This window comes from Giraffa tippelskirchi, chromosome 4, assembly GCF_054371585.1.
Source record: "Giraffa tippelskirchi isolate mGirTip1 chromosome 4, T2T-mGirTip1v1.2.pri, whole genome shotgun sequence".
Classification (NCBI taxonomy): domain Eukaryota; kingdom Metazoa; phylum Chordata; class Mammalia; order Artiodactyla; family Giraffidae; genus Giraffa; species Giraffa tippelskirchi.
The window spans coordinates 90,037,996-90,060,302 of record NC_137278.1 but is presented as its reverse complement, the minus strand read 5'-3'; the positions used below and the strand labels follow the sequence as shown (position 1 = coordinate 90,060,302).

Sequence of the window (22,307 nt, the reverse complement as noted above, 5' to 3'; positions counted from 1 at the left end):
ATGAACAGTATGAAAAGGCAAAAAGATAGGACAATAAAAGATGAACTCCCCAGGTGGGTAGGTGCCCAATATGCTACTGGAGATCAGTGGAGAAATAACTCCAGAAAGAATGAAAAGACGGAGCCAAAGCAAAAACAATACCCAGCTGTGGATGTGACTGGTGATACAAACAAGGTCCAATGTTGTAAAGAGCAATATCACATAGGAACCTGGAATGTTAGGTCCATGAATCAAGGCAAATTGGAAGTGGTCAAACAGGAGATGGCAAGAGTGAACGTCGACATTCTAGGAATCAGTGAACTAAAATGGACTGGAATAGGTGAATTTAACTCAGATGACCATTATATCTACTACTGTGGGCAGGAATCCCTTAGAAGAAATGGAGTAGCCATCATAGTCAACAAAAGAGTCCAAAATGCAGTAATTGGATGCAATCTCAAAAATGACAGAATGATCTCTGTTCGTTTCCAAGGCAAACCATTCAATATCACAGTAATCCAAGTCTATGCCCCTACCAGTAACACTGAAGAAGCTGAAGTTGAACGGTTCTATGAAGACCTACAAGACCTTTTAGAACTAACACCCAAAAAAGATGTCCTTTTCATTATAGGGGACTGGAACACAAAAGTAGGAAGTCAAGAAACACCTAGAGTAACAGGCAAATTTGGCCTTGGAGACAGATGAAGCAGGGCAAAGGCTAATAGAGTTTTGCCAAGAGAACGCACTGGTCATAGCAAACATCCTCTTCCAACAACACAAGAGAAGACTCTACACATGGACATCACCAGATGGTCAACACCAAAATCAGATTGATTATATTCTTTGCAGCCAAAGATGGAGAAGCTCTATACAGTCAGCAAAAACAAGACCGGGAACAGACTGTGACTCAGATCATGAACTGCTTATTGCCAAATTCAGACTTAAATTGAAGAAAGTAGGGAAAACCACTAGACCATTCAGGTATGACCTAAGTCAAATCCCTTATGATTATACAGTGGAAGTGACAAATAGATTTAAGGGACTAGATCTGATAGACAGAGTGCTTGATGAACTATGGACAGAGGTTCATGACATTGTACAGCAGACAGGGATCAAGACCATCCCCAAGAAAAAGAAATACAAAAAAGCAAAATGGCTGTCTGAGGAGGCCTTACAAATAGCTGTGAAAAGAAGAGAAGCAAAAAGCAAAGGAGAGAAGGAAAGATATACCCATTTGAATGCAGAGTTCCAAAGAATAGCAAGGAGAGATAAGAAAGTCTTCCTCAGTGATCAGTGCAAAGAAATAGGGGAAAATAATAGAATGGGAAAGACTAGAGACCTCTTCAAGAAAAGTAGAGGTACCAAGGGAACTTTCCATGCAAAGATGGGCACAATAAAGGACAGAAATGGTATGGACCTAACAGAAGCAGAAGATATTAAGAAGAGGTGGCAAGAATACACAGAAGATCTGTACAAAAAAGATCTTCATGACCCAGATAATCATGATGGTATGATCATTCACCTAGAGCCAGACATCCTGGAATGTGAAGTCAAGTGGGCCTTAGGAAGTATCACTACGAACAAAGCTAGTGGAGGTGATGGAATTCCAGTTGAGCTATTTCAAATCCTAAAAGATGATGCTGTGAAAGTGCTGCACTCAATATGTCAGCAAATTTGGAAAACTCAGCAGTGGCCACAGGACTGGGAAAGGTGAGTTTTCATTCCAATCCCAAAGAAAGGCAATGCCAAAGAATGCTCAAACTACCACACAATTGTACTCATCTCACACGCTAGCAAAGTAATGCTCAAATTGTCCAAGCCAGGCTTCAGCAATACATGAACCATGAATTTCCAGATGTTCAAGCTGGCTTTTGAAAAGGCAGAGGAACCAGAGATTAAATTGCCAACATCCACTGGATCATTGAAAAAGCAAGAGAGTTCCAGAAAAAACATCTATTTCTGTTTAATGACTATGCCAAAGCCTTTGACAGTGGGGATCACAATAAGCTGTGGAAAATTCTAAAGAGATGGGAATACTAGACCACCTGATCTGCCTCTTGAGAAATCTATGTGCAGGTCAGGAAGGAACAGTTAGAATGGACACGGAACAACAGACTGGTTCCAAATAGGGAAAGGAGTACGTCAAGGCTGTATATTGTCACCCTGCTTATTTAACTTATATTCAGATACATCATGAGAAGCACTGGGCTGGATGAACACAAGCTGGAATCAAGATTGCTGGAGAAATATCAATAACCTCAGATATGCAGATGACACCACCCTTATGGCAGAAAGTGAAGAGGAACTAAAGAACCTCTTAAAGAAAGTGAAAGAGGATAGTGAAAAAGTTGGCTTAAAGCTCAACATTCAGAAAACTAAAATCATGGCATCCAGTCACATCACTTCATGGCAAATAGATGTGGAAACAGTGGGACTTTATTTTTGGGGGCTCTAAAATCACTGCAGATGGTGACTGCAGCCATGAAATTAAAAGACACTTACTCCTTGGAAGGAAAGTTATAACCAACCTAGACAGAATATTAAAAAGCAGAGACATTACTTTGCCAACAAAGGTCCGTCTAGTCAAGGCTATGGTTTTTCCAGTGGTCATGTATGGATGTGAGAGCTGGACTATAAAGAAAGCTGAGTGCCAAAGAATTGATGCATTTGAACTGTGGTGTTTGAGAAGACTCTTGAGAGTCCTTTGGACTGCAAGGAGATCCAACCAGTCCATCCTAAAGGAGATCATTCCTGGGTGTTCATTGGAAGGACTGATGTTGAAGCTGAAACTCCAATACTTTGGCCACCTGATGTGAAGAGCTGACTCATTTGAAAAGACCCTGATGCTGGGTAAGATTGAGGGCAGGAGGAGAAGGGGACGACAGAGGATGAGATGGTTAGATGGCATCACCGACTCAATGGAGATGGGTTTGGGTGGACTCTGGGACAGGGAGGCCTGGTGTGCTGTGGTTCATGGGGTCGCAAAAAGTTGGACATGACTGAGCGACTGAACTGAACTGACCTGGGTTGGTCATAGCTTTTCTTCCAAGGACCAAGCCCATCTCCATCTGCACCAAATGAGCAGACTGGCTTTTACTCTGCCTGCATGGGTTGATTTTTGTTTCCCTACATCTTCTTCAACATTAGCTATTATCAGTTTTTAAAACAAAATTGTATCCATCTGAAATGGATCTTTCTCATTTTAATTTGTGCTTTCCAATTCCCAGTATGGTTGAGAATCTTTTCTTAACTTCACTGGGCATTTGGGTTTCCAAATAGAAGAGAGAGAAGGAGATTTCTTTTTATTTATTGTTCAGTTGCTAAGTCTTGTCTGTTCGTTGTGATCCCACGGACTGCAGCATGCCAGGCTCCCCTGTCCTTCACTCTCTCCCAGAGTTTGCTCAAATTCGTGTCTGTTGAGTTGGTGATGCTACCTAACCATCTCATCCTCTGCCACCCCTTCCTCCTTAAGTTTCAATCTTTCCCAACATCACGGTCTTTTCCAATGAGTCACCTTGTCATATGAGGTGTCCAAAGTATTGGAGCTTCAGCTTGAGCATCAGTCCTTCCAATGGATATTAAGGGTGGATTTCCTTTAGGACTGACTGGTTTGATCTCCTTGCAGTCCAACAAATTCCAGATAGATTGAAGACCTAAATGTGTACAGTAAAATGTTAAAGCTTCTACAAGGAAATGTAGATCAACATTTTTGGAATAGGACTAGAGTTTCTTGAGGATACAAAAAGTATATACCAGAGAGGAAAGGATTGCTTATTTGGCAACATATATGACAATATATTGTATGTTAAAGGGCTTCCCAGGTGGTGTAGTGGTAAAGAGTCTGCCTGCCAATGCGGGAGACACAGAAACATGGGTTTGATCCCTGGATCAGGAAGATACCCTGGAGTAGGAAATGACAGACCACTGCAGTACTCTTGCCTGGGAAATTCCATGAACAGAGGAACCAGGTGGGCTATAGTCCATGGGGTCAAGAAGAGACACGACTGAGCGACTGAGCATACACAAACGCATACGTATGTTAAACTGTGTGAAAGGAGACACCATCAACAAAGTGGGAAAACAAGCCCAAGCTATTTGTAAACCATTAAACCAATGAGTCAAGCTCCCTTATTTTTTGCTTACACTCAAAGATGAAGAACTCTTGCGGGTTAATTTTTTTCTTAGATTCAAAAATCAGTCTTTGACGATTAGTAAGTTCACATTCATTGAATTTTAAAATATTTTAAAATATTTCTTTTATGAATTTTTACTTAAATATTTTTCAGTGATTTTGATCATTGTATTTTTCTCTTTAATTTTTATCTTATATTTGAATATGGTTGATTGACGATGTTGCATTAGTTTCAGATATACACCATAGTGATTCAGTTATATATATACATGTATCTGTTCTTTTTCTAATTCTTTTCCCATTTAGGTTATTACAGAATATTGAGCAGAGTTCCCTGTGCCATACAGTAGGTCCTTGTTGGTCATCTATTTTAATTATTAGTAGTATGTATATGTCAATCCTAAACTCCAAATCTGTTCTCCTCCTACCCTTCCCCCACCCTTCCCCACCTCGGTAACCTAAAGTTCATTCTTTGAGTCTGTTAATCACTATATCTTTTTCTTAATAATTGTTAAAGCTCTTTATGTATTTTATGATCATTTTTGGTTGAAAGTAAGAGAAACCCTCAACTCAAACCGACTTAAATAATAACGATTACTTTACAGAGGTCAAGTCTCCATTCAGCCATCAGGGCCATTCTTTCCTTATCTTTGCTGTGCCTGGGGCTTCATCTTCAGGTGTACTCCCTTCATGGTTGTGAGATGGCAACCGCAATTCCAAACTTCATATCCACACTCACCACTGTCCAGAGGACAGGAGGTTCTACTGACCACCACCTCTTTTTTAGAGGGAGGAGGGCTTTCCCAGAAGTCCTGCAGACACCCCTCATTGTCTAAGTCCCATCCTAGATCAAGGGAAGGATATTACACTTGGTTATGGGGAGTCAGTCACCATGACCCTCCATCGACCCTTCATATCAGTAGCCCTTTGTCGTATATAATAAATATATTTTAAAGCTTCCCATTTCTTGTAATATGGTTCATAAATAGGTATCAAATGCCATGTTTCTTAATTCTAAGATACCTTAGTTGTGAGGCATTAATGTAACAATCTTTCTGAAGAGGAGAGGACTATATTTCATTTGAAGGAATAAATAAGCATATACTGCACATTCAATCCAAATCACTTTTTCAATATCACAGAGTTTGAATCTCAGCCTTTTTCACATTTTACAATTCTGTTTTGGGCATTGATTGTTAAATACAGCATCATGACCACCACTGCTTTTTGTAATCTCTGCCTCTACTCTTGACCCTTTTAGCCCCTTTTAAATTAACAGGATAATTTCAAAACATATAAAAGATTATGGAGTTTTTTTTCATCTCCTACTTTATTATACTTGTGGTTTCATTTTCTTCTTTACTTGAGTGAAAAAAATATTTTTAAAGTTATTCAGCTTCTTTAGGAAGTTTTTGAAACAGATGCCTGAGTATAGGATCCATACATAGGTCACACCAACCCCTGCTGGGGTTTGAAATTTTTCTGATCTACTTCAAGAAGTTTGGCATTTCCTTTTCAACTTTTAGATAAGAAAAGCCTGGTTACATTCTCATTGCAAAAAGGCAAACAGTCTAGACAAATTTAGGGTAAAAAAGTGGAAGCCCTTCAATAATCCCTAAATTCCAAATTTGGTTCTCTTCCCCAAGAGGATCACTTGGTGAGGTGTGACCCTTCCAGAACGTTATCCAGGGATTTATGCAGACACATGTGTGTACCAGTTATGTGGTTTACATTCAGTAAATCATCCTATACATACTCAATAAGTTTGTTCACATAAGTTTGTTCTGGCTATCTTCCCGTGTGAGTTCCCTAATGGTGGCCATTTAGGTTGTTTCTAATTATTTGCTGTTACAAACAGTGCTATAATTAACATCCTTGTAAATGTCTCTTTGTGCATATGGGCAAGCATTTCTTTAGGGTAGCTATCTATGGTTTGGCAATTTCTGCTGCCTTTAATTGCATTGCCTGGTATCTGGCAGACGATCTTCTGCATGTACAATAACTTTTCGTGTCCATGCTCTATTATAGTGTAAGTTTTAAAAAGATGTTTTAGGCAACAATTAGGAATCTAAGTTTAAGTTCAAATTCTGTGTGGATTGCTGTGGGCAGCTGAGGTGACACTTGTATGAACAGATGCCTCTGCATGTGGCTAAGGTCACCCATGCACAGGCAGTTGTGATGAAGAGCAAGTAAGGTCTCCCCTGCCACACGCATTGTAAGGCACATTGTGATTTTTGTACTGTTAAAATATGAGTAAATGCTTCTTAGAACAGAAGAGTTATGGTATTTGATTTTCCCAGATAAATAGCCCATTGCTCCACCCCATATTTTGAATGGCCCTTGTCCTGTGAGTTGAGACAACTGCATTTACAGAAATTCCTTTCCCCTACAGCTGGGAGTGTTTCGGGACTGTTAACTCCATTGATCTATGCCTCTGTTCCGGTGCTAGTTCAAGGGGCAAGCTCCCCTGTAGTCTTTTTGAGAACCTTCTTGCACATTTGTCTTTCTGTCTGCTGCTCTTTCTTCCTCCCCACGCTGTCCTTTTCACACGGGCACTTCATTAGCTGTTCACAATCTATATGATTTTGCATCGTGGTGTGTCTGATGTGAGAACATCTGCGGTAGTCAAGAGCATATTTTCCTCAGGCCTTGACACTGAGCTCGCCATCAGCATGAAGCAGTCTCTCTCGCTTTCTCTCCCTCTCTTTCTCTCTCATCCACTGACATCTCCCAGCATCGCTGCTCCAACATCAGTTATGCCTGAGTCTTGAATGGTGTCAATCTGAGTTGAAAATGTGCCAGCTTTCTTAACATTATCACTAACAGACTGCTTAATTAACCTGCTGATACTATCAATAATAGATCTTGCTGGTGTGCTAGAAAGAAGACCCGTAGCCCACAGTTGGTCTCTCTCTCTTTCTCTTTTCATTTGTTTAGCCCCTCAGTGACAATATTGCTGGAGCTGAACTTTTCAGGAGTGGGATAAGAGCGATCTGGAAGGGTTTGAAAGGAATACAGTAGAACTTAAAGCTCTGGAAGAGATTATGGAAACGAAATCACTGAAACAGACTGGCATTCTCATTGCTCAGAGGTAGGGATGGCTAGTAACCAGTGCATACAGCAAGTGCTCAATAAATGGCTAACCACTGTACAGAGTCAACAGAAGAGATTACAGGGCATGTGCTGTCTGAGTTGACAGTAAGAAAGTGGGTGTTCGCCGGGAGGAGACTGGGGTTGCTGTCATTCTGAGGTGGCTTTCAGGGATTTCTCTGTCTCTTTTTCCATCTCCCAGCTTAGATGAGAGGGGGACATTGTCATTCTCAAAAGGTTCCAGGAAGGGAGGGAGGCTGGGTTTTCACTTCTTTTCATGCTTTTTCTTTCATCTCAAGTGGTTTTGTGTTTGAACCAAAGGCCTGCTCTATCCTTCTGAGGCCACATCACATATTCAGAAATTTCAGAAAGCAGGTGAGATGGCACCGCAGCCTGGGGCAACTCCCATCACCTCCCAAACCATGCTCTCTCCTGTCTGTCTGTCTCCAGGGGGCGCGTCAACACGCGCACACACACACACACACACACACAGTCAGACTTGACATGTCTCAGCTGTCCCTGGCTTCCCCCTACCTGGACAAGCCTGTAAACTCAGCCAGCACCCAGAAATTCATGGACACACTAAATGCAGCCCCATTTTTACACTTGGGAGGCCGGCAGGGAGCGGAGTTCACAGAGCGAGTTTAAGCAGCTGCTCCTCCCCGGAACCACATTCCTGTGGCCTTGACTTTCCTGGAATGGTGGTGGTGGTGGTGGTAGAATGTATTCTCAGAGGGCAGAGATTAGTGCCTTTCAGGGCAGAAAACCCCAATATCATCTCCAAAGGTTTTCTTGAGTCTCCTGGTACTTAAGGGCCTGGCTGTCCCAGGGGTGTGATAGGTGCAGTACTTCCATGCCACCACTAGAGGGAGAGTCACTAACACGGGCCAGGTGCCCCAACCCAAGGCCTCTCTGGGGGCCCTTCTGGACCCTAAGCCCTAGGAGGGCCCTGGGGCTATCAGGAGCTCACCTCTAAGGGTGAGGAGCAGGAGATGTAGAGCCAGGCTTGGAACTCAAGGCCAACTGGCCTGAAACGCAGGCTCTCATTCTCTCCTCCTTTACCTCAGATTCACCTGCCTGAGTCTCAGTCTCTGGGTGTGTGTAAGACAAGGGCTTTTCAGCGTCAACTCTACTGACATGTTGGGCTGGATAATTCTTTGCTGCAGGGGCTGTCCTGTGCATTGTAGGATGTTTAGTCTCTGGTCTCTACCCAGAGATGCCAGTAACAACCCCCGCCCCCCAGGTCGTGATCATCAAAAATGTCTTCAGCTTTGCCAAATGTCTCACAAAACCAGCTCCGGTTGAGAGCCCCTGTTTAAGACAAGAGATTGTGGCTGCTGTGGAGACAGCAGGGACTAATGCCGACTAGGTCTGCCCATGGTTCCCACTGTGACTGTGTGTCGTGTGGAAACACGAGAGCTACTCGGAGACGGCATATGTGCTGTAAATACGTTTCGAAACTGTATTGGGTCTCCTGCTTTTCTTCTCCAAAGGCTGCAGAGTACCTCGGTCTTCCCCTCTGTTTATTCCACCTCCCCACTTTATTGAAACAGGAGACTGAGGCTCAGAGACCCTCAGGGCCTCGAGTGGCCCCTCACCTGCAGGGCCCTGTCCCCCAACTGCAAGCACCCTGGCCCGCTCTACCCCCTAGTATTGGCTTGGGCACCAGGAGCATCTGTGGTCCTCCTCCTACTCCACCTGCCCACTAGGCCCTGCCGCCCTCCAGTTCCCCAAACCCTGGCACCCCCCCCTCCACTGGAGGGAGTGAGGAAGCAGCAGGTGTTGATGCTAATCAGCGTTCACAGCCCAGAACTGCAGTCGCTCCCAGGCTCACACACTCCCCAAAATTAAACACTCATTATACAAAATTAATTGACATTAATTAGCAAAAATTAAAACTTTAAACACAGCAAGGCGCTTTTGGGGGAGGAGTGAAGCAGGCGGGCTCCACATTTGTCACCCCCCACTCCCCACCCTCCTACCACCCCCAAGTCCCCCTACTTCCATCCTGGAGCAGGACCAGAGTTCAGGCGAGGTCAGCACCCGTACCCGGCACTGGGCCCAGGCCCAGCCATGTGAATCCCAGGGGAGAGAAGCCAAAGAGGCTCCCTGTGCTAGCCACCAGCTGATGGGTAGCCCCCCAAGGTCGGACAGACTCTGCGGAAGTAAGGAGCCAGGAGCCCTCCCTCAGCCCAGGTCCCCATGATCGCAGCTGAGATGGGGAGGCATGACCAAAGGAGGGAACCCAACCATCTGAATCAAGAATGTAGAAGGCATGCCTTTAGCCCCCACCCCAAACTCTTTAATATCCTGGGTACCCAGAGGATGAGGCACTGTAGCCTTTCGGCTCTGTCCCACTTTGCTGTGTGACCTCAGATAAGTCACCCCCCTCTCTGAGCCTCAATCTTCCACCCATATGATGAGGGGGAGGCGTTGGGTGAGCACTGAGGTTCCTGCCTGCTCTGGCACCTGCTGTCAGGGAAGCAAGTCTCTGGGAGCTTGATTCACTCTGAGTAGCGAGGGGCTAAGTGTGGGGGGCAGCTTGTATTCTAAGAGGATGCCCAGAAAGGCAGCCAAGGGACTGAGGAACTAACAGTGGAGCATCAGGCACCAGAGGGGGTTGGTCTTCAAGCCACAGAGCCCTCCTGGATGGGCATCCACTTCGCCTGCCGGTGGGGCCTGCCCCTGAGGAGAGGAAAGCAGCGTCCTGGATAACTGGCTGCTCTCTGAGCCCTGAACAGTTTCTCCTTCCCCCCCTCACACTGGTTATTTATTTTCCACCTTTGCTTTCCAAGTTCCCAAGGGCCCCACATCCTTCACCAGGCTGATAGGCAACAGAGCGACGCCTTCACCCACTGTCAGAGCAGTGCTGTGCTTAGTCACTCAGTCGTGTCCGACTCTTTGTGACCCCATGGAACTGTAGCCCACCAGGCTCCTTTGTCCATGGGAATTCTCCCAGGCAAGAATACTGGAGTGGGTTGCCATGCCCTCCTCCAGGGGATCTTCCCAACTCAGGGATTGAACCCAGGTCTCCCTCCTTGCAGGTGGATTCTTTACCATCTGAGCCATCAGGGAAGCCCATGAATACTGGAGTGGTTACCCAGAGGATCTTCTCCAGGGGTTCTTCCCAACCCAGGAATGGAACCGGGGTCTCCTGCTTTGCAGGCGGATTCTTTACCAGCTGAGCTACCAGGGAAAACTCGGCATTTATTCAGAAGCTTCGTTGCTTGGTGCGGGTGGAGCCCAGTGGTCTTCTCTGCAAGGTAGAATGCTATCTTCCCCCCTCACTCCTGCTCCCTTCTCTCTCTCCAGCCAGTGCCAATATCTGCAACGTGGTTCTGATGCGGTACGGGGAGCTGGAGGAGGGAATTGACGTCTTGGACAGTGACGGCAACCTCGTGGGCTCCTCCAAGATCGCAGCCAGACACGTGGGTCATCTGGGGGCTTAGGGGGCTGGTGGGGAGGCTCTGGTTAGTTTTCCCTCGATGTATTCATTCCCCAGGGGTTTTTGTCCACCATGCCCTTGCCTTCCCTCTTGAGCACACCTCCCCACCCCACCCCCACTCCCATCCATATGAACCACAGGCCTCAGGTCTGGCCCTAGCCAGCCCTGCCACTTGGACACCCTTGCTTCTCTGCAGCAACCTCTTCACCCCTGGGAAACATCCCCATCTCTTATCCCAGCCCCTTAGGACCTGCTTTCTCTGACCTGTTAATTGGTGAGGGCAGAGGAGCCCCCCCAGAGCTTTCTTTCCCTTTCCCAGGACCTAGAGCCCTGCTCCCGGGGCCTTCATATCCCCCTAGGTGAGAAGAGGAGAGGTGAAGTGGATGATTTCTTGTTCTGTGCTAACAGGCACTTCTGCAGGTGATACGTCACCAGGGAGTGAGTGTGGCCAAGGTGAAGGGATTTCAGGCTTGCAGGAAGCCATGGAGATGGTTTGGGGAAGAATATTTTGTTTCAAGAGGCCCTCTTTCACTTCTTTCACTTTTCACCAGCCTCACTCACTCTAGCAATTATAAGTTTTTAAAAATTCCAGTCTGTTTACATATCTCCTTGTGCTTTCCAGCCTTCATCCTAATGGCGACTAGCGTCATGTCCTGCTCTAGCCTCCAAGTGCTGGGTCCCCTCTGCTCTAGCCCCTCTCCCTCATCGGCTCGCACGTGGGGCCCCCACCACACTCTGTCAGCGAGGCCATCTCCGTAAGCCTCTGACCCCACTGGGAAAGTAAGTGTCCGTGCAAGGCTTATGAGGGGCAAGGAGCTCGAGGGTGCTGGTGTCCACACCACGTCCTCTGCTTCCTGCACAGGCTCTGGGCGCCCCCCTCATCCTTACCCCTATTCAGGAGACTGGAGGGACCCTCTTCCAGGCCTTCCTGCAGCTGATGATGAAGAACCCAGATTCCTGGGAGAAATATTCAGCCCCTGGCCCCTCATCAGAGGTGATTTAGCCTCAACTTCCTAACTGACCCTAACCTCCTATCCAGCCCTATACTCTTTCCTGACTTCCTGAGAGGGTGTCCAATAGTGACTGCTTCTCCACGTGGTCCAAACAGCAGGGACTCCCAACTCTTCTGCAGCCCTGGGCTTCCCTTGTCCTGACTCTGCCGGTCCCTTGCCATTCTGGAGAAAGACTCCAGGGACCCACATGTTACAACCATTCCTTGAGCCTTCTCTGAGAGCCAGGAGACTGCATCACAGTGACCATCAGGATGCAGAGATGCCACTGAGCTATGCCTTGACAGCCGCCACTGCCCGGGGATCCTGAGGGAACCCCCCGAGCCAGGCCCCAGGCAGACCCCTTATGGGGACCGCAGACACTCAGCAGAAGCCTTTCCCACTACAAAGTTGACCTCTTGTCACTAAGAAAGACTCTCCTCCAGAGCCAGGAGATGCAGCGCCACCACACCTTTGTCTTTAAGGGCCAAAAAGAGAAAGTCAGTCCCAGAATCTCTGTTCTCACTGGGCACAAGGAACCACAGGCAGCTCAGCAGGTCCCAGCTGTTTGTTCTGGTCCTTCCAGCGCCTGCTTTGTTTCTGAGCATCTTGAGTCCTCCATGTGCTTCCTCTCAGCGGCAGCAGCACCCCCCCGCCCAACTCGGGCACCTCCCTGGGCGCAGGCCCCTTCCTGGGGCTGCCTCTGTGTTGCCACCCCTCCCCCACACATGGCAGGTGATGGGAATCTGTGATGGGAAGACGAGGATAGCTTTTTTCTGTTTTCGGGAATACTGCTTCGCGAGCAATTCCATGAATTATTCCATTCAGCCAGATGTGCTTAGCAGTAGTTACACACACCTAGGGGCTCCAGGGCAGGCTTTGCTGCCAGGCAGCTGTCCCACCCCCAGATGCCCCTGCTCACCAAGCCTCTGCTTGCCCCTCAGGCCCTGCTGGAGACAGCGCTGACACGAGTGGTCCTCCCCATGCCCATCCTGGTGCTACCCCCAATCGTCATGTCCATGCTGGAGAAGTGAGTGGGGCCAGGATGGCGGCCATCGTGGAGGCGGGGAGGGGGCCCTGCTTGCCCAGGGCAAGGGCCTTGGTTTGTTCTGACTCTCCTTGAAAGGACTACTGGAATTATCTTGTGAGAATTAATGGACTCTCCCTGCTCAGGACCCTGTGCTAGGACCTGGGAGGGAGGGAGGGAGGTCCTGATGCACAAGGCGGGGCTGGTGGTTCTTAGGGGTGTGTGTGTGTGTGTGCGTGCGTGTGTACTCTATTAGTGCACAGCACAGGACCAGTGGTAGAGAGAGCATCTGAGGACTGTAGTAGGAAGACTAGACTTGGGCCCAGCATACCCCTTTGAAACATCTGCTGTGAGGCAAGTCTCCACCTCACTATGCCTCAGTTTCTCCATTTATAAAATAATAGTATTAACCTTTGTGTCACCCTCAGAGGGATGTTCTGAGAACATATTTTTCCTGACTCTAAAGAGTCAGGAGTCATGATTGTGTCTCTAAAAGAGATATCTATTTTTGCTTAATATACTTACAAAATATTCATGTTGTGTTATGGTGGTTGGTTCCTTTTAATTGACAAGTGGTATCCCATTGCAAGGGCTTCCCTGGTAGCTCAGCTGGTAAAGAATCCGCCTGCGATGCAGGAGACCCCAGCTTGATTCTTGGGTCGGGAAGATCCCTGGAGAAGGGATAGGCTACCCACTCTAGTATTCTTGGGCTTCCCTGGTGGCTCAGACAGTAAAGAATGCGCCTGCAAAGAGGGAGACCTAGGTTCGATTCCTGGGTTGGGAAGATCCCCTGGAGAAGGGAAAGGCAACCCATTCCAGTATTCTGGCCTGGAGAATCCCCATGTACTAGAGAAATCTGACAGGCCACAGCCCATGGGGTCACAGAGTCAGACTCGACTGAGCGACTAAGCACAATACAGCACAAAGGAGATACAATAATAAGAACAGTTATGGAGTGATTCTGTTAATTGATGAGGGTAAAATTGAATGATGAAGACAGGGATGCTGCTGGGAGGAGAGGCTGAGGGGAGGAGGGAAGAAGCAGGCAGATCTCTGAAGATGAGGGCAAGTCTAGGAGGATGGCAAGGAGCAGGGAATGGTTCTAGGTGCAGGGAGGAAGATAAGCAAAGGCCTGGAGGTCTGGTACAGGTAAAAGTGAAGAGGTGATTGCTCCCTCCCTCTGGAGCCCAGCCTGGAAGGGGGCACCTCAAGGCTGTGGGTGGGCTTGGGGCTGTTTAGGACAAGGACGGGGTTGGTGGCACTCCATCTAAAGTTGTGGGTCAAGGTCTTCTCCCCAGTTTGGGGGCTTTCTTATTCCCACAAAACAAATGACAATTAGCTTCGAACACTTATTAAACACTTGTTACATCCCTGTCCTTTCTTAGCCAGGTCCCTACCTAAATACCATCTCCTCAAAAATGCCCTCCCTGACCACCCCATTGAAGTGACAGCCACTAGGACTGCTTCCCGTGCTACACTGACTTATTTTTACTCACAGCACTTACCAATATCTGAGATTCTTTTTCTAGCTGTATATTATCTGTCTGCTTCATAGAATGTCATCTATACTTCTATTTTTAAAGTTACTCAGTCATGTCCAACTCTTTGTGACCCCATGGACTCTACTCTCCATGGATTTCTCTGGGCCAGAATACTGGAGTGGGTAGACATTCCCTTCTCCAGGGGATCTTCCCAACCCAGGGATCGAACCCAGGTCTCCTGCATTGCAGGAGGATTCTTTACCATCTGAGTCACCAGGGAAGCCCATGGAGGCGGGTAAATTCCTTTTGTTTTCTGCCTGGCATAGCATCTAGCATAGTTCCTGGCACATAGTGATGTTCAGTGTTTGTTGAATGAATGAATGATATCATTTAACCTTCACAACAGTGCAATAAGGTGAGTATGGTGAGTATGAGTGAGGTGTGTATCCCTATTTTACAGATGAGGAAAGGAAGGCAAAAAGAGGTTGTGTATCATCTGCTTACAGTCACTCACTAGGAAATGGCAGAGCCAAGCGTGACCCAGGAAGATGGCTGCAAAGCTGGGCTCTTCCTACCACACTGGCTGCCTTTTGGATCCAGCACATAATCACGTCTTTGGAATCCACCCCACATAGAGACAAGGGAGGAGCAGATTTGGGGACTTGGTCTCAGAAAGCCTGTGTTTTGATAAGGGGGAGACCCACACATGGGTCAGCTGCAGGTGGGACCCAGCAGTGTGTGAATAGCGTCAAGATGATCTTGAGGGGAGGTCTGGTCCAGAGGAAAGGGGCTGCAGCCAACTCTGAGATCAAGATAGGATTTGGTGGAAGGGGGGCTTTGGGGGCCAGATTGGGACTGTTGTGTGGACCTTGAAGAGCCCAGCCTAGGAAAAGAAAAGGAGCCCTGTGTCCAGCTATGGGGCTGATCCCTTTCTCCCCTGGAAGAGTGGGGAGGTGCAGGGTGGGAGTGAGTACCTGAGTGGGGATGGCAATTGAACCATGAGATTTAAGAAAATTAATCTCCTCTAGAAGTTACAAAAATAAATCCTGGAAGTGATTGCTTTGGTACCCCTGACCCTGTAGACATAGCTTTCTGGTGACCTGAGGCTGTCCCCAAATACCAGTGACTACAAGTGCACACAAGGACCCCACCTGACAAATGAAGAAGTAGGGGACTTCTGTCTTCAAGGCAGATCTGAAATTTGCAGAGGGAAAATGTGTATGATGCCTCTTGGTGACATCTGAACTGAGTTTGCAGTAAGTGGAGTGGTGGTTAGTGTCCCATGTGTTGGAGGCTTCACGGGAGATGGAATGAGATTGTTTCAGTTCTGAACATCCTGGCCCGGAATCAGCCTGGACTACGGGCACCCCATGTCTGGCTCAGCTCAGAGTCCTGAGAAAGCCTGGAAGGCAGGTAGGTGTGGGTTAGTGGGTCTCCTGGCAGCCTTGTATTTGGTTGGTCCTTTCTTGAAGCTCATGGGAGGGTCTCTGAGGGAGGAGAACGAGTCCAGTCTGGACTGCCCCAGGAATATAAGGTGGGCAAGTCTCAGTTTGCACCCTCAGAGACATAACTAACCTCACATATAGGGGGAACTGTCAGACTGAGAGGTGGGGGCGAAGCAGGGCAGGCACCAACTGAGACTCCTGGGGGCGGGGGTTCCACTCCACCGCTTCCGCTTCTGGGTCTGGCTGGTCAGTTTCCCACCTGGAGAACCACAGCACGCCCCCCCTGACTACCTGGTCTGCTAGAGCTCGGCATTTTGCACCACCCAGCAGGCCCCCCTGTTGAGCACCCCACAGCCTTCCCATGCAGGGTGCCAACAGCAGGGCCTCTGCTGAGGAGGCTGTTGGGGGAGGCAGCCCGACTCTCTCGACTCTCGACCCTGGGAGCCCTGGTTGGGTGAGGGAGTCAGGACCGCCAGGGAAAAAAGACAAAAGAACACTTACAAAGCAGCCTACTTGCAAATTAATGGAGCGCAAAGTAAAACTGCTCCAAGTGCTGAGGGAATGCACGACAATGGGGAGACAAGCTGTTGTGTGGCGGGCCTCAGTTTCTCCTCTCCGGGGGCACTCTCAGAGATGAGGTCCCTGGGTTTCCAGCTAGGATAGCACAGGTGGGGGTCATGTTCAGATGTCCCGTCTCTGAGACTGAAAGGAAAGGAGTCTCCAGTCAGAAGCCGAGAAGCCTTTAGCACCAGAGCAGGGCACCCCTCGGAGGAGCTGCACACCCTCCCCTCACCCTCCACTACCCCTCCTCGCTGGTCGGGGCTCACACTCCAGCTCCACCATCCTGGGGAGGAAGTTGGTTTTGGACTCTGGGCTGGGAGAGCAGCCCCATACTCCTATGTGATCCCCCCAACTCAGAGGCAGGTGTGGGGCTCTCTCCCCCAGCCCTGTGTCCCTGCCCTGGATCCGGCCCTTGGGTTCACTGCCCTCCCAGGATGGGTCTCAGCTGGTTGGGGTTCAGGCCACACCCTCCACGGTGATTCCTGAGGCCGCTCCCCAGCCTCCCTCATTCCCTGGGATCCGGGTCTTTCCTCTCTCCCAGGCATTCGCACATCTCTCCATCTGCATATTTTAACTCCCCCAGATGCCTTTCCAATTCCTCCCTGCCATTTCCCTCTCCTCCACCCCTCCCCCTGTCCTGCTGTGTTCACTCTCCTGCCCGGGCTGGGGCTTCAGAGCCTACTGTTGGCTGCTGTCTGAGCCTGTCTCCTTCCCGAGTTGGGAACCAGGCCCGAGGCTTTCCGGATCCTTGTACAGTGAAGCCCTCAGCCAGCCACCTTGAGAGAGGAGCCAAGGTCACAGCCCCACATGGAGGGGGCTGGTCTGTCCAGTGTCCCCACTGGAATGAGCCCATGGCCTGCCCCTCACCTGCCAGGGAGGAAACCTCCCCCCACGACCCTGGGGGAGGGACAGTGCCTCCAGGGAGAACACACCCCCCTGTCTGTCCCCCTGCTCTGGCCACCTTCAGGGCCTGAGGTCCCAGTCACTGCCACTCCTGGTCCTGCTGGAGAAGTTGTGCATGTTAAGTCTCTTCAGTCATGTCTGATTCTTTGCAACTCTATGGACTGTAGCCCACCAGGTTCCTCTGTTCCATGGGATTCTCCAGGCAAGAACAGTGGAGTGGGTTGCCGTGCCCTCCTCCAGGGGATCTTCCCAACCCAGGGATTGAACCCAAGTCTTTTTATGTCTCCTGAAATGGCAGTCAGGCTCTTTATCACTGGCACTGTCGTAGCCATGCGTTCCAGGAAACAAACTCACTCAGAAGGACAATGCAGATAGTGGAGTGCAGTTTATTACACCAGCAGGCCCTTAGGCCTAAGAGTCTACTCTTAGCCAAGGACCCCAACCAACTTTAGTGAAAACCTTATATACCTTAAGTGTATTGCTCAAGCCCACATCCCCAAAATCCTTAAACCTAGCCTGGAAAGTATTAAAGAGAGATACAATCAGGTTACAGCCATGATACATAATCAGAAGGGTCAGCTGGTTATATATTGTAGCCTACACGAATGGGTGCCATAAAGATTACAAAGGTGACTGACTACATAGGGGATTATTACATTATTTTTGGCAACGGGAAATCTTGGTATGGAATCTGGTGTTTATCAGTCCAGGAGGCCAGTTCAGTCATAGGTATGTTATCCCCATTGCTACTGTTGTAGGAAGAGGGGGCCCCCCTCCAGGGTCCCAAGAGCAGGCTCTTGTCTGACACTCGGAAAAGAATTGTCCGAGGAGACACGTGCTGACAAAGCAAGAGATTTTATTGGGAAAGGGCACCCAAGTGGAGAGCAGTAGGGTAAGGGAACCCAGGAGAACAGCTCTGCCACGTGGCTCACAGTCTCGGGTTTTATGGTGATGGGATTAGTTTCCGGTTGTCTTTGGCCAATCATCCTGATTCAGAGTCCTTCCTGGTGGCACACGCATCACTCAGCCAAGATGGATGCTAGCGAGAAGGATTCTGGGAAGTGGACGGACACGTGGTGTCTCCTTTTGACCTTTCCCGAACTCTTCTGGTTGGTGGTGGCCTATTAGTTCCCTATTCCTTACCAGGACCTCCTGTCATAAAACAGTTCATGGGAATGGCTACTAGAGAGCCTGGCCAGGGTGGGTGGTTTCGGTCAGTGTGCTTCCCCTAACATTACCAGGCACATAGTCTAAAGTTCACTGAAAGTGCAAGATGGAGTTTCCTTCTTTTTCAAGATGGAGTCAGCTCGGCCTGTTCCTTTCCTCCCTCAGCACCACCTAGGAAGCCTCCTGGACTGAGACAGAGGGAAGGCCAGAAGGGTTTGAGTTTGATTTGGGCAATTGTGTCCCATTGCTCTTAATCCTGTGGAAATTCCCCTCCCCAGTAGATCAATTCAGGCTTAATTCAACAACTGGTCAGATGGTGGGGTCTGGGCCAGTGGGGAGGGCTGGGAGACAGCCCAGCCACCAGGATCTCCCTCCTTCCAGCTGGAAACAAGGGCAGTAACAATAGCAACACTAACACACCCCACTGAGCACTTAGTGTGTCCCCCGTCTTTTACTGACTAGAACTTACAAATAATTGGATCATTATTGGTACCTTAGCAGGCACATTCTGGGCTAGAGTGTCCCAGAATGTGGTCTGGGTATCACCTGTTTCAGACTCAAGGAGGGTTCCCAGGTGTGGTACCCACAGAATCAGGATCTCATGAGGGTGAGGGAGTCTGCATTTTTAACCCCAGCCTGGGTACGAAAGTTTGAGAACCACTGCTCTCAATTCTGCTGTCCCTTTAGAGCCAGAGTCGCTCTTGGGATTTGTGTCTGGAGGTAAATGTGGTGTGGGATTTGCCTGCCCACACACTGAGGCACGGCCCCCAGGAGGGCCTCTCCCCTGCCTGCTCCAGGAGGGGAGGGCAAGAGTCCCAGTTACATCTTCTTCCCACAGAACCAGCCTTCCTCCAGTGAAGGCTGACGCTTCCTGAGGGCAGCATTAGTACCCACCCAACATCCCTTGGCAAACAATCCATCCTTCTGGCCCATCCCACCCCAGGCCTCCCCCAAGTAGATGGCCTGTGGTCTTCACTAGGACCCGGTGGATTATACAGAACGAGATGCTCTGATGGACGACACAGTAAAGGTGGACCCGCCAACCCCTATGGCCCCCACTCTGTCTGGAGAGCCTGTTCTGTCATGGGGCTGGGGGACCTGGGCCCCAGAGGGGGACTTTCATACCCCTTTCCTGTCCAAGAATCCCTCCTCTGACACTCGCCACGCGGAGGGGTGTTAGCTGTGAGCTGGCGATGATGTGGTCAGAGGGTCCAAAGGCAGGAACCAGAGCAGATCAGTGACAGCACTTGCGGGGAGTCAGGAGTCCAGATAGCAGCCCTGCATGCCTCCTGCAGACTTGGCCTTGGCCTTGGGCAAGTCACTGTCTTCCACTGTGGCTCTTGGGTCAAAGTTGTCCAGGCGGCATGTAATATTCCCACACCCAGAAGAGGATCATCCCCTCCTGGCTATGCACATGTGTGTATGCATGTTCGTGCACGTGTGAATGTGTGTGTGGTTTGTTCGCTGTTTCAATATGTGCTGCCTTCAAGGGCCATCTTCCTCTGCTGTATCCCCGTGGGGTCCCCCCAGCCCCTGCACAGAAGCAGAGGTCAGCAGCCTCCTCTATTTTCTCCCCCCCACGGGGCCTTCTTTCCGCACTGGACACACTGTGGGGTGGGGCCCCCACAAGTGCTCATTTATGAGCTGTGGTTGAGAGTTCAACCAGCAATGTTCTTCAGGGCAGGGCCTGGGGAAAGGAGTGCCAATGGGTGAAGGTCCCCAAGACAGAATTTCTCCACTGCTATTTGACTACTGGCTGGCACTGGCCCTTGGGCCCAGTGGGACCCAGCGTGGTAGCTAGTGGCCAGCTCACTCTGGGTCTCATGGCTCCCCCTTCTCTCTCTTCCACAGGACAGCTCTCCTGCAGACGCGTCCCCGGCTGCTCCTCCCCGTTCAAAGCCTTGTGTGCCTGGCAGCCTTCGGCCTGGCCCTGCCACTGGCCATCAGCCTCTTCCCTCAGATGTCAGAGGTCAGTGGAGTGGGAGGCTCAAGGACAGGACAGGGAAGGTTTGTGGTTTGGTCATTTATGAACCAATACTTAGTGCTGACTCCTTAGCAAGGGTGTAACTAGGCACTGGGGTTAGAACATGAATGAGACAGGCCCAGGTTCTAACCTCAAAGAGTCGAGGTCAAGCAGTGAACACAACGATGACACAAGGAATAACAAGTGAAGGGTGAGTGGTGTGAGGATGGGAGATGTTTGGCTGTGGGAGGGGACAGTAGGGGCCCAAATGGAGCCTAGAGAGACATGGCATTTCATGGGGCCTGAAGGATGGGTTAGAGCTGCCCAGTTGTGTAAGAGGTGAGGGGACACATAGGCTGAAGTCACCTGGTGTGAAGGTAGGCAGCTGAGGAAAGCCTGCATTTCTGGCAGAGGGCAGGGAAGATGAGGGACTAGGTAAGGGGGCCTAGGGTCAGGTGGTGCTGGGAAGCTGGAAGCCACCCCAGAGGGTAAGTGTTACCAGAAGAGCTGTGCAGAGCAGGACCACAGAGTCCTGATTCTGAATGGTCCCTGTGGTTGCATGGTGAGGCTGGGTTGAAGCTCCGAAGAAGAAGGAGCCTTCAGGAGGCAGTGGCGCGCGTCCAGTGAGAGAAGATGGCGGCTTGGACCAGGCTGTTGGCAGTGAGCATGGAGAAAAGTGGGTCCTTTAAGAGAGAATTAGGAAGCAGCTTTATCCGGATTTGATGAAGAACTGCATGTGGTGGGAAGACAAGGAACCGGCAGGATATGCGCCTGGCTACTAGGCAGATGTAGGTACTACTTAACAAGATGGAGACAAGGAGGAGCCGACATGCAGGAGGACAGTGAGTGGAGCTGGATGGATGCGTGGGGCTTGAGGAGCCTGTGGAACATGTGAACAGAGGTGCCCTGTGGAATTTGGCTTTCGGTCTAGAATCCAGGAGAGAGGTCTGGGCTGGAAGGACAGAAGGCCCCCAGACTAAACAGTGATGGATGCCAGGGTAGTGGGTGGGGTCAGTCAAGGAGTGTGTGGTGAAAAGAGGCCCCCAGCTGCCCAAGGATGAGTAGCCAGGGAGGTAAGGATAGAGCCAAGTGGGATTAGACTTGGGGGCATCCTTAGACAGCAGGCCTTCCTGTGAGGTCAAGTTCTGTGAGGTTGTGAAGAGTGTCATTGGTATCTCTGGACATGAAGGCAAACCTCATCCCAAGGGATTGGTGGGGCTCAGCGGGGGGTGGGGATGAGGAAACAGGGTGTCAGGCTGACTGCTTGGTCTAGAGGCTTGGGATGGAAAAGAGAGAAAGGAAAGGAAGCCACGGGGAAAGAGAGAAGCAGACCTACCACTGGAATGAGACGTGGGATCAAGAGAGGCTTTATTTTCACTGTTCACAAATGGGAGAGACTGGAGCTTGTGCAAATGCAAAGGGAAGACCTCAGGAGAGAAGGAGGACATTGGAGGGGCAGGATGGAGAGCAAGTCCATGAAGTGGGGGAGGCAGGGCACGGAAAGCAGTTCAGAGGATTCGCTCAGTGTGGCGACCCCTCTCCACTTTAGTAGGGGGAGGCAGATGCAGTTGGGTGGAGTTCGGGGGTGGGAGGTTAAGGAAGTTGTTCTGATAGCTCCTGGGGTCTCAAGACTGAGCAGAGGAAGGAGGAGAGTGGGAAGGGGAGGTCAGAGGTCAGAAGTCAGAGGGCCATGGAGAAGGCTGGAGACCTTCAGAGGGGATAGAGGGAGAGATGGGGGACCAAGGAAGTCAGAGAGCCTGAGGGGCAGGGCCAGGGGTCAGCGGAGGGGATGGCTGGGGGAGGGTACAGAGCTGCGGGAGTGGCCAGGGATCATCTACCCAGAGGTACAGGGCCAGCTCCAGTTTTGTCTGGCTAGGTAAGGCATTTGGGAGGCTGGTACGAGTTCAGGAGGAGCAGAGGACCCCAGAATCTTAGCTGGGTTGGGGTGAAGAAGCACTAGCAAGCTGGGTGAGAAGAGCAAGGTTTGGTGCAGAGGCAGACCTATGGAGGCAAAGAACGACCATGGCGTCACTGAACTCATGGGAAGATGGCGGCTGTGGCTGCAGCACTGACCCTGCTCAGTCCTCGCCAGAGGGGGTGGGAGGGGTGCAGTTTTCCTAGGGAA

At 49.8% G+C, this 22,307-nt stretch overlaps 1 protein-coding gene across 19 annotated transcripts in view; it reads left to right on the top strand.

Moving 5' to 3' along the window:
* Window positions 1-22,307, top strand: part of SFXN5 (sideroflexin 5) — a 122,952-nt gene that overhangs the window by 84,054 nt on the left and 16,591 nt on the right. For 13 of the 19 annotated variants that reach the window (XR_014051482.1, XM_081482997.1, XM_081482993.1 and 10 more), the window contains 3 exons: window positions 10,514-10,629; window positions 12,580-12,665; window positions 20,071-20,188. The exons of 1 other annotated variant lie outside the window; for it this stretch is intronic. Coding sequence is in view for 15 of the 18 variants with exons in the window: in XM_081482997.1 (XP_081339123.1) it covers window positions 10,514-10,629; window positions 12,580-12,665; window positions 20,071-20,188 (320 nt within the window). In the remaining 3 variants the exon portion in view is untranslated. Of the gene's footprint in view, window positions 1-4,417; window positions 4,458-7,048; window positions 7,203-10,513; window positions 10,630-12,579; window positions 12,666-20,070; window positions 20,189-22,307 lie in introns of all 19 variants that reach the window. 5 more of the 19 variants (XR_014051483.1, XR_014051484.1, XM_081483000.1 and 2 more) reach the window with 5 other exon arrangements.